General features: G+C 40.6%; 1 protein-coding gene across 1 annotated transcript in view; it reads left to right on the top strand.

Moving 5' to 3' along the window:
- The first annotated feature begins 1,270 nt into the window (after positions 1 to 1,270).
- LOC136179318 (NACHT, LRR and PYD domains-containing protein 12-like) overlaps positions 1,271 to 12,500 on the top strand; it is a 39,430-nt gene continuing 28,200 nt past the window's right edge. Inside the window, exons 1-4 of the mRNA XM_065955489.1 lie at positions 1,271 to 1,718; positions 2,749 to 2,960; positions 3,236 to 5,246; positions 7,690 to 7,863. Of these exons, the coding sequence (XP_065811561.1) occupies positions 1,324 to 1,718; positions 2,749 to 2,960; positions 3,236 to 5,246; positions 7,690 to 7,863 (2,792 nt within the window). The 5' untranslated portion in view covers positions 1,271 to 1,323. The remainder of the gene's footprint in view (positions 1,719 to 2,748; positions 2,961 to 3,235; positions 5,247 to 7,689; positions 7,864 to 12,500) is intronic.

Genomic DNA, 12,500 nt, shown 5'->3' with positions numbered 1-12,500 from the left:
TATAGTATTCAAGAAATAGACCATCAACTATTAAATAAAATACTGACATGCTGTTTGTCTCACTCAGAAACAGAGAAAAGTTTGTTTTATTTTTTTATTTTTGGGCTATGTCCTCAAAGGCTGATGAAGCTGAAATGAAACCTCGACTGAGAGGTAAGATAATGGATATATTGTTTTAAAAGAATATGAGCTCATATGAGGAGAGTCATCACAGTCATAAAGGTTTCTGCTGGAAACTGAGTTTCAGTTAGAAAGATATTTTTAAGTCACTGTGTGTTTTCTTCTCAGGACGTTGGAGCTTCTAACTGAATCTGTCAGGTTCCTTTCCTCTGCGTTTGTATTTCAAACGTCTGAGTTACAGTCATTTGCTTCTGTTAAAAATCCCATTTTCTAATGTAGCTGCTTCACAATAAAAGCAATGCTATTTAAACCAGGAACTTTTAGTGTGAAGAGCTTGAAATAGAATGCGTGTTATATCGTGTTCACAACCTTTGTTTCAGAGCGCTTCTCACCAGCGCTCCTTGTTGCTAGATTACAAGAGTGAACTTGTGCTTCCCTCTGTAATGTCCGTAAGGTGTGTTTTAGCTCCATGTGTTTCATATTTTCTTTAAATCAAATAAATATCACCAAGAAAACATGAGGACGATGTAAAGGAGTTATAATATTTACAGCTGCTCCTTTGAGCCCAAATCAACGCCACAGCGCTCTTCTTTTCATCATGTTGGACTTGAGACAGCGAGGCGTCAGTTTAAACACACCTGAAGCTGGTTGACCCGCTGTTAAAGAGATGCTAGTCTGTGCTCTGTTAATCATGTTACACCAAGCAAAGCCATTCCAGCATATAGAGCACCATTGTGACCCTCGCTCTGCCACTGTGGTCGGTAGGTTGAGCAAATTCACCCGCCACTGCAAAAAGACACCCGTATGTGACGAGTGCTGATTTCCAACCCTGTTTTATACACTTCTAGTTGTACAAATGTCCTAAAGGTCATGGTTGCTGTTAAATACTAACATGTTAGTTTAATGTTTAAAGTTTAAGACTCAATGTCTTGTTATTGGCATTATTCAGGGCAGATCAGACGGACAAATCATGTTAGGATCAAAACAAACTGCACTGAGGTGCTGCATCAGGTACTTAGACAGACAGGAAGGAAGAGAAAATCAAATGAAGGATCACATCAGGTAATGAGATGTGGACACTTGACCATCTCCGTCTTTCACATTTTTCCTGCTTGTGTCTCACCTGTTTGTTATTTTGTCCTCAGGTTGTTTTACCTGCATGAACGTCTTTTATTGTCCTCTGATCAATCTGGAGATCAGAAGATGAGTGATCGAGGAGACAAAGAGGAGGACAGAGCAGAGTCTCCTCTGTCCAGCTGTCTCTCTATGAAGAGTGACCAGTCTAAACGTCTTCCTCTAGTCTTCAGTAATGAACCAGGACCCTCAGATCAGAAGATGAGTGATCGAGGAGACAAAGAGGAGGACAGAGCAGAGTCTCCTCTGTCCAGCTGTCTCTCTATGAAGAGTGACCAGTCTAAACGTCTTCCTCTAGTCTTCAGTAATGAACCAGGACCCTCAGATCAGAAGATGAGTGATCGAGGAGACAAAGAGGAGGACAGAGCAGAGTCTCCTCTGTCCAGCTGTCTCTCTATGAAGAGTGACCGGTCTAAACGTCTTCCTCTAGTCTTCAGTAATGAACCAGGACCCTCAGATCCACAGTAAGAGAACTTTTTTTAATCACCAAACTGTCAAACTAAAAAAAAGAGTCCTGAACACCATAATGTGTTGATTTTCTTGTTTTTAATCATCAACCTGCACACAGTGATCATACAGAGAAAGTCACTGAACTCATAACAACATACTAAGGATTATATATATGTATTATATGTTTATAGATCAGATAATATGATTTCAGTATTGACTCTTTGGTTGTGTATCTAGTCGTCTTCTCTGTGATTCTGCAGGAAGAAGTCTTTTAAACTGATCCTGAAGTTTAGTGAGATCTGCTGTGATCGTTTTCTTTCAATCATGTTTTCTGTTGTGTCCACTCTTTGTTTGTCTTTTTTAATGTTTTCTAACATGACTACACAATGAGATCTTTTTTTTTTTTACTGAAGTACCGTAAAATCCGGTGTAAGATGCACTTTTAATACCTGTTTTTATTTCATCTTAAAAGTTGGCTGGGTCTTACTAATATACCAGTATAAATTGTTGACACATGAGCCATCATTACCGCGGGTGCAGAAGTCACCATCACTGGGTGCGGCCGGACACGATTAAAAAACGATCCCCATTCATTGGGCCTGATTTACTAAAGGTTTGTGTGTCTTAAAACGTGTGCAAACTTGATACCACCCGCAAGAAATGTGTTAACTGATCTACTAACGGAGCGCAGTGAGGACTGCGTCTCTCATATGAACAAAACAACACGCATTGACCATTTAGTACGTTTGACTTAATGAATATTCAATATGGGGCGTTTCTGCCCTAGAAAGGAGACAATGCAAACAAGTTAAGTTAGTACACGCATTGTGATTTACCAAGCCTGACAAAAACTGAGGTGATTGTGACGGTGTCTGAATTGAACACCTTTGAAAAGAAGGTGCTAACCCAGGAGACCAGTGTCACTGCGGAGGACATGGCACACCTTTTTAAAACGTTTTGTGTCTTTATTTGATTCAGTCCACCACTGGTTTCTAAATGTCAGTGTCAGTTTTCACGGCTTTATGATTTCCCTTATCTCCACAGAATAACAAAGGGGTCTGTTTCTGTGGAGGAGCAGCTGTCCAGCTGTGCTTTGTGTCAGTGTGTCCCAAGAGATCCAGTTTCTACCAGATGTGGACACTGGTTCTGTAGACAGTGTCTCACCTCATACTGGGACCAGTCTACTTCATCAGGAGAGTCCTCCTGTCCCCAGTGTGGAAAGCGATCTAAAATAAGAGGAGGACTGCAGATATCCAGTAAGTCCAGCACTGTAATAAGTAAGACTGAAGTCATTGTGTCTAAAAACAAGACAGAGCAGTTAGTATTTTCATTGATATATAGTTAAATGAAACATTTACATTTTATCTGATGCTGTCAGTTTATATTCAGTATTTTTTATTTCTCTTGTAGCAGCACACATTTATTACAGGGATGTTTTTGTGTCATGCAGTTTGCTTAATGTGTAATAATGAAAATTGTTTATTTGATCATTTTATAAATCCAGTCTCAGGATATGTTTCTTCTCTTTCAGCAGATAGAGGTCTGCAGGAGGTTACAGATGAACTTAAGATCAGTCTGAGGAAGAGATGTGAACATGTGACTGAAGGAAGTGATGAAACAGGAAGTAGAACCCTCCTCAACAGGATCTACACTGAGCTCTACATCACAGAGGGACAGAGTGAAGAGGTGAACACCCAACATGAGGTGAGACAGCTTGAGACAGACTCTAAAAAGAAGACCCTCCATGAGACTCCAATCAAGTGTCAGGACATCTTTAAAGCCTTACCCGACCAACAGAACCAAAAGACAAGAGCTCAACCCGACCAACAGAACCAAAAGACAGAAGCTCAACCCGACCAACAGAACCAAAAGACAGAAGCTCAACCCGACCAACAGAACCAAAAGACACAAGCTCAACCCGACCAACAGAACCAAAAGACACAAGCTCAACCCGACCAACAGAACCAAAAGACAGAAGCTCAACCCGACCAACAGAAACCCATCAGAGTGGTTCTGACAAACGGCGTCGCTGGTGTTGGAAAAACCTTCTCAGTGCAGAAGTTCACTCTGGACTGGGCAGACGGCTCAGAGAACCAAGACCTCAGTCTGGTGATCCTGCTTTCATTCAGGGAGCTGAACTTGATCAGAGATAAGGAGTACAGTCTTCTTGAGCTGCTCCGTGTTTTCCATCCAACATTACAGAAGGTCACAGCAGAGACGCTCGCTGTCTGTAAACTGTTGTTCATCTTTGACGGCCTGGATGAAAGCAGACCGTCGTTGGACTTCAAAAACAGGGAGGTTGTGTCTGATGTCACAAAGAAATCACCGTTAAACACACTGTTGACAAACCTCATCAAGGGGAATCTGCTCCCCTCAGCTCTCATCTGGATAACTTCTCGACCTGCAGCAGCCAATCAGATCCCTCCTTCATGTGTTGACAGGCTAACAGAAGTACGAGGCTTCACTGACACCCAGAAGGAGGAGTACTTCAGGAGGAGGTTCAGTGATGATGAATATCTGTCCAGCAGAATCATCTCACACATCAAGACATCCAGGAGCCTCCACATCATGTGTCTGATCCCGGTCTTCTGCTGGATCACTGCCACAGTTCTGGAGCACATGATGAGCACAGAGCAGAGAGGAGAGCTGCCCAAGACCCTGACTGACATGTACTCACACTTCCTGCTGGTTCAGACAAAGAGGAAGAAGAACAAGTATGATGAGGGACGTGCGACAAGTCCACATGAGCTGATGGAGGCTGACAGGGAAGTTCTTCTGAAGCTGGGGAGGCTGGCGTTTGAACATCTGGAGAAAGGAAACATCATGTTCTATAAAGAAGACCTGGAGCGTTGTGGTCTTGGTGTCACAGAGGCCTCGGTGTACTCAGGAGTTTGTACAGAGATCTTCAAAACAGAGTGTGTGATCTTCCAGAAAACAGTCTACTGCTTTGTTCATCTGAGCGTTCAGGAGTTCCTGGCTGCAGTCTACAGGTTCCACTGTTTGACAAACAGGAAGAGAGGTGTAGTGAAGGCTTTCCTGAAAAACATCATTTTTCAAACTCCTGAAAGTGATGACTCATCCCTGGATGTCTTCCTGAGGAGTGCCATGGAGAAATCCCTGAAAAGTAACAATGGTCACCTGGACCTGTTTGTTCGCTTCCTTCATGGCCTCTCTCTGGAGTCCAACCAGAGACTCTTAGGAGTCCTGCTGGGTCAGAGAGACAACAGTCCAAAAATGATCCAGAGAGTCATCAACAACCTGAAGGACATGAACAGTAATGATATCTCTCCTGACAGAAGCATCAACATCTTCCACTGTCTGACGGAGATGAACGACCTCTCAGTCCATCAGGAGATCCAAGAGTTCCTGAAGTCAGAGAACAGATCAGTGGAGAAACTCTCTGAGATCCACTGCTCTGCTCTGGCCTACATGCTGCAGATGTCAGAGGAGGTTCTGGATGAGCTGAACCTGAGGAAGTACAAGACATCAGACCAGGGACGACTGAGACTGATTCCAGCTGTGAGGAACTGCAGGAAGGCAAAGTAAGTCCAGATGTGATTAAATATGAGTAAAAATAAGTTTAGTTCTTCAAATATATACTATACAATATCTAGGTTTTTGAAAACAGTGTTTATCTGAAATATTAACAAACAAAGAGAGAGAGAGAGGGAGAAAGAGAGAGAAAGGGAGAGAGAGGGAGAGAAAGAGAGAGAGAGAGAGAGAGAGAGAGAGAGAGAGAGGGAAAGAGAGGAAGAGGGAGAGAGAGAAAGAGGGAGAGGGAGAGAAAGAGAGAGAGAGAGAGAGAGAGAGAGGGAAAGAGAGGAAGAGGGAGAGAGAGAAAGAGGGAGAGAGAGAGAGGTATCAGTTCTCCTGGTAGTCTAAGTCTATAGCAGCAGAACTAGGATCTGGTCTACACCAGCGTCAGCCCTAACTATAAGATTTATCAAAAAGGAAAGTTTGAAGACACACACACACAGCTGAAACAGTTATAATCATGACAGTTGGTTTTAAAACCTGTACAGTGTGATATTACCTCACACCACGCTATTGAGCCACCTTGGATCACCGCGGCAGCCCTAATTACAACCCCATTAACCAAAGACTGGGATAATGTTGAATGCTGATTTAAAGGTTAACTCCTGCACACGGTCTATTAAGTAAATCAAGAATATTTCTCTTTGTCTTGATTTAAACCGCTCGGACATTTTTGTTTTCCTCCTTCATGGACTCGAGCCAACGTCACGAGATTAAAGTCTGACGAGTTGTGTTAGCGTGCGTGGAAAGGGACATTTGATTAGTTTTTCTGTCCTCACTTTGTGCTGATGTAAAGGGTTAAAAAAACCTGTATATAATTCATTAAAATGTGTATCGTCTAAAGCTAAAAACAAAGGTTATCAAAAAGTTAAAAATGGATGACAAGATTTGAAAACTGTGTTAAAAGTCATTGGGACAGTCAGAACAAATGTATTGAGTTAAAAATAGACCCCAACATATCTTTTTATGTTTATGTGTCTAAAATATCTGTTTAGAGCCGAATTCCAGTGCACTGAACTTGTTACTATTGCAATCCTCAATCAGGTCACTAGAGGGCGCATAGCGCTTGTGAGGAGCATAATACCCCAAAGAGAGGCAAGTTCTGCAGAATAAATCCTGCAGCCGAGCTGAACACAGCTAAACTGTGTTGCTTCTTTGTATTTACATCCAGAAACTTCTTCTCTGGCACCACTAGGCCAGGTCGGGGGAGCAACACTGACAGTAGAAGAACTTAAAGTAACACCATTAACCAGATAACTGTTTAGTAAAAGTGACATGATTACTGAAGTTACCAACAGTAATACCTTACATCACGTTACAGACAGAAGGTGGCCGGGTGGAGAAAAAAGTAAACCGGACAAAATAATACATTTAGTTTTTGTTTTACACACATTTGTTCCAGTACATTTAATTGTGTTAGTAAGGTATTATGTTCTGCAGAAAATTAAAAGTATTATGCTCACCTTTATTTTTTTTAAAGGAAGTCGTGTCAGCAGACTGGGGACTCAATTTATGTTGTTTGTTGTCACAACCCCCCCCCCCCCCCCCCCCCCTCGTCTCTTAACTGCCCCTTTATTACAACTTTACAAACTCAAAACAAGAATTCATCTGAGAACAATTCATTTGCTATAAGCTTCAAAAACAAGATTTCTTTCTCTAGTTAGCTTTGACAAAGTTGAGCATGTAACGGGGGGTTAGGGGTTAATAAAAGTAACGTAACAGAGTGATTTGTGTAATGTATCATTAGAGCGCTAGAAGCGCTGTTGTGAAGTGCGACTTTGCACTGTGATCCTCCTCAGCCACCGTACCTGATAGAGTACATTGTTGTTACGTGCAGTGTGTGAGTTCAGAATAAAGCTACACAGTGACAAGTTAACACAGCCTGATTCTTAAGCCACAGTTCTTTACAATTTGTGACAACAAACAACATAAATTGAGTCCCCGGTCTGCTGTTTGTTCTGCTCTGACTCTATGAGCAGATTGCAGCTAAATGAGTTAGCCTACATGGCTACAATGAAAACTCGCTCCAGCCTCAAAATAGTAAAGTTAAAGATCTAAAATAAACTTTTTTCTCTGTTAAAAAGCGAGACAAAGAGCATGTCAGTATTTTCTTTAAATGTTGAAACATTTCCTGTCATTAATAGCCTATTACTTGAATACTATAAGCCTTGATTTGATATTATGTATGATGTAATGATGTATACTCAGGGTCTGAAATGAACAACCGCCAAACGCCTAGATTTTCTTTTTGGCGAGTACATTTCAGAGGGCTATCCGCCACAGGGCGGGTAAATGTTTTACCCATCATTCATGTATAACTAAGTGATGGAAATGTTTGTTAACAAAAGTGAGTTCAGATCAGCTGAACCTCTGATGTGATTGAACACAATTTGTCAAAATATTAAGACATTCCTTTAAATAACATATTATGTACCATTAATGTCATGACAGGTTTTCTTACTGTGGCCTGTCAGAGACTCACTGTGAAGTCGGGGCCTCAGCTCTGAAGTCCAACCCCTCCCATCTGAGAGAGCTGAACCTGAGCGGAAACAATCTGCAGGATTCAGGAGTGAAGCTGCTGTGTTCTGGACTGAAGAGTCCAAACTGTAGACTGGAGACTCTGAGGTAAGACAACAGGTTTAATTTCTCTGTTCAGATTCATATGATGTGAAACTAAACTGTAGACTTCAGGCTGATAATCAAATGATCCACACTGAGCATCTTAATGCTGAAGTCCATTTTCTTCTTCTGTGGTTTTATCCACAGAGTGGTAGCAATTTAAAGCCTTACATTTTAAACCTAAATATATAAAAACATAACTTGTTGTATATTTCACTCTTTACCACCTGAACAGCTGATTTTTAGATAAATTCTGAATAATTAAACAAAGAAAAACAATCATTCCAATTTCAACCATCAGACGTAAAAATAAAGTCAAACACTTGTTTTGTCTGAGATGTTTGTGACACTGTGAGATTCTGAAACTGTCAAAGGAAAGTTTAAATTGAAGACTCTTTGATTGAATGTCTTCTCTATAACTAGAATAAATATTACAGATGTTTACTTAGTTCACTTTTCGTTGCAGACGATCGTCTTTTTTGGGGGGGTTAGGGTTAGGGCTAACTCTTATCTTAGGGCAGGGATGTCAAACATACGGCCCGACAGCAGGTTTCATCTGGCCCGTGAGACGTTTTGGGAAGAAGGAGGAAATGTATTTTTCTAAATATAAATGACAAATATGTTTTGATTTTTTTATAAATACAATTTTTGTAATACTTATTTTCCCTGAATTGTATTAAAACCTATAATGAGCAACGTAAAGGTTGATATCATGATACTAAAATTAATCAAACGGGCACTTTGAACTATTTTCTCAGCAGGGAGTATCATGAAAAAGACGAGTGGCTGAGCTCCTGCATTACGCTGGTAATACATCACATCAGAAAACAGGCTGAACACCTGAGAGAGGTGACACAGAATGCAGGTTTTCAAGAGAGATCGAAGGAGCGATATTTCTTTAGTTTTATTTGCTCACAAGTTGCCAGAATTTTATCAAAGCTACGAGACTTAACGACAGGAGGCGCTGCACTGCGTGCATCATGACGGTCTTCAGTTCTTCACACTTCTTACCAGTTTCTCCTGTCTTGACTGATGGAAAACAAAAGTTTTACTAATGATAACAAAGCTTCCTATGGAGTGAGCCACAAAGAGCAGCTCGTGCAAATAAAAAACAATCCTCTCTGTCCTGCGTAACGGCCCAGACCGTCTCCTCACATCCAGTGTAGTTTGTGGACACCGGCGTTGAGCCTGATGATAGACTTATTTTACCTCTGGTTATTGTAAAAACAGTAAATTAAAATGAATATTACCTGATTTTATTTACAGATGTTAATTTTTAGGTCACCCAGAGGTGAACTTGTTGATCACCTAAAAGTTTCAGTGTGACATCACTTCTAAATGCAGTAGCCTGCTGTTGTGCCTTTATCACCAGCTTTAATCAGACTGTAAAAATATAACTATTACTGAACATTTCATTCTTATCTGAAAACAATATCACACACAGGCTGTCCGATCATACAGAGGTCTGCTGGTTTAACTGTGGAGCAGCGCTAAAATGCTTCCTTGAAATTGTGCACGGAGATGGCACAGATTCATGGCGCATAAAAAGTCAGTGACAGAGTTAGATCACGATATTGCGGACACGTAGAAGAACAGACTGCCAGACTCATATCAAAAGTGGTTTAACTGAGTTTACTTCGTTAAAGAAGTTGAACTCCACACGGAGCTGATCAGACTGCAGTGATCAACGCTGAAGGAGAAATTCAAGTCTGTTGGTTTGGAAACATTTGATGCCTGACAGTGAAATACCTGAAGATGACTGTTTACATCAAAGACACTCTGTGTGTTTGTGACAACATATTCATGTGAGCAGGTTTAATCTGTGATGAACCTTAACGAGTGACAACTGTGCTGTGGCCTGACACACACACATCTAAAGTCTCTCGCTCTCTCTCTCTCTCTCTTTCTCTCTCTCTCTCCCTCTCTCTCTCTCTCTCTCTCACACTCTCTCTCTCCCTCTCTCTCTCTCACTCTCTTTTTCTCTCACTCTCACACACTCTCTCTCTCTCTCTCACTCTCTCTCTCTCTCTCTCCTTTTTTTGTCTTTTTTTTTAATCATACATTAGCCTATATATCCATGTGTTGAGTTATAGTGATGTCTGCAAAATTAGTCCGGCCCACTTGAGGTCTCATTTGAACAAATCCGGCCCCTGACCCAATAGGACTTTGACACCCCTGTCTTATGGTTTATTTTAATATTAGGTTTGTATTTATATCAAATGTGTTTTTCCCTCTAAATTAATTTTGTTTTTGCAACAAACTACTTTAATCTGTTCAATTTATCCACAGACGCGCACAAACACCAGGAGTACGCCTCACGTTTTGAAAAGTTCCTCTTGATATTCTGTTATTTATAGGAGTTCAGAATCAGCAGCAAGCAGCTGTATATTAACATTTTTAAAATGAAGCCATGAGAAGCTTCAGTTTTGATTGGTGTAAGATGCATTTACAAGAAAAGTGTGAGGACAGAGGACCTTCTCTCTCTTTCTCTGAAGCTGCACGGACCCATGAGCGTGCCTGCACTCACTCGCGCGCTCTCTCTCGCTCTCAATTCAAATTCAAATTCAAATTCAAATGGCTTTATTGGCATGACGTTTGGGTTAAACATGTTGCCAAAGCAAAATATACAATACACATATTAAAATAAAAAATATATAATCATTTACATATGAAATTAAATAATGAAGAAAATTACAATTACATAAAAGAGTAATGAAAATTGTTTACAGATGAGTAAACATGTCTTATATTGTGACCAGACATGTATTGTGACGTGACGAACCTTGAATATAAATAACTTACATAGAACCCTCTCTCACTCGATGACATGCAAACACATATTCTGCTGATATCTCTATAGTTGAGCTCTCTTCTCCCAGAGTGATTCTCATCTGTTCCTCTTTAGGGAGGGAAAGAAAGCCGGGGATTCGATCATTAAATCTGGGAAAGAAGGTGTCTCTAATGTCTTTATATTTGGGGCAGCTAGTGAGGAAAGGAAGTTCAGTTTCCACCTGTCCTGTTCCACAGTGCACACACACACTCTGAGATCTCTCTAACCAGTTTCTACAGCCAGTCTGTGATCACTGAGCCTGTATTTAGTTACTGTTTGTCTTTTAAGAGGTTCTTTTATTTCTCTTAAATATTGGGCTAATTTGAATTCCCTGTCCAGTAAACTATAGCATTCTAATCTATGTATTGTTTGGGTTTCTAATTTCCACTGATTCATATATTTCTGTTTATTATCTTTGTCTGTTTGTTGAATTTGTGAGTTGCTTTGTGGAGGGTTAGCTATGTGGATCTATGTGTGGTGTTTCTATCAGTGATCAGAGAGTGTGTGTGTTCTAAATAAGCTCTGTGTTGCTGTGACTCTGACTCGATCAGGTGGTTCATGAACTTCATCCTTCTTTTTTTAATGTGGATCAGTAGAGGGAACTTGCCCAGCTCGTGGTTTGGACAGTTTCTGTGGACTCGTAATATGTTTTTACAAAACTCCAGATGGACTCTTTCCACTGGGTTTGAGTCCCAGAGCTGCTCTTTGATTAATGGGCCCCAGACTTCACTTCCGTATAACAGAATTGGCTCAATCACACTTTTGAAAATTTTGATCCAAATCCTTATTGGGGGGTTGAGTTTGAACAAGTCTGTTCTTATGTTGTAATAAGCCCTATGAGTTTTATCAGCCAATGTACTCACAGCCTTACCAAAATGTCCTGATGCAGTGACCACTAGGCCCAGGTACGTGTACTCCATTGTGTGGTTTAATAATGTATCTCCCAATTTAAACTTTGTGGCTTTGTGATCTTGCTTTCTTTTGAAATATCATGACTTTAGTTTTTTCTAGATTCACACTGATGTTCCAGTTTTCACAGTACTGATGGAGGATGTTTAGAAGCTCTTGTAGACCTTGTTCTTTTTGTGATAACAGGAACAAATCATTTGCATAGAAAAGACACTTCACGTCTTGTCCCTGTAAGTCCAGTCCTGAGGCTGGACAGTCGTCCAGTAGTTTGGCTAAATGGTCGATATAAATGTTGAAAAGTGTCGGTGACAGATTACAGCCCTGATGGACCCCACGAAATTGTTAAAAAAATTCAGTTCTTTTTTGTCCAGTTTTTACAGCACATTGATTTTCAGAGTATTTACATACTTTTCCTCCTACACCGTTTTGGAGCAGCTGATAGAAAAGGCCGTTGTGCCAAATGGAATCAAAAGCTTTCCTGAAATCTACAAAGCAAGCAAAGATTTTCCCTTTCTTCTTCTGCTGTACATGTTTGTGGATGAGAGTCTGGAGAGTGAAGATGTGGTCTGTTGTTCTGTGTTTGGGGAGAAAGCTAATTTGGGATTTACTTAGAATGTCACCTTCAGTCAGGTAGGACAGGATTCTTGAATTTAATATACTACAGAACAGTTTCCCCAGATTGGAACTTACACAGACTCTTCTATAATTATTGGGATTCAGTTTATCTCCATTTAAAAAAAAATAGGAGTAATCAGACCCTTGTTCCAAATATCAGGATATACACCACTTTTTAAAACTAAATTAAATAATTGAAGCACAGCTGCTTGAAGTTTCCTGCTGCCGTGTTTTAACATCTTGGCTCCGACACCATCGAAACCACACGCCTTTCCATTCTTCAGGTTAG

Source organism: Labrus bergylta, chromosome 5 (genome assembly GCF_963930695.1).
Source record: "Labrus bergylta chromosome 5, fLabBer1.1, whole genome shotgun sequence".
NCBI lineage: Eukaryota > Metazoa > Chordata > Actinopteri > Labriformes > Labridae > Labrus > Labrus bergylta.
Note: the sequence above shows the minus strand (reverse complement) of the source record. Positions and strands in the feature narration are given on the sequence as shown.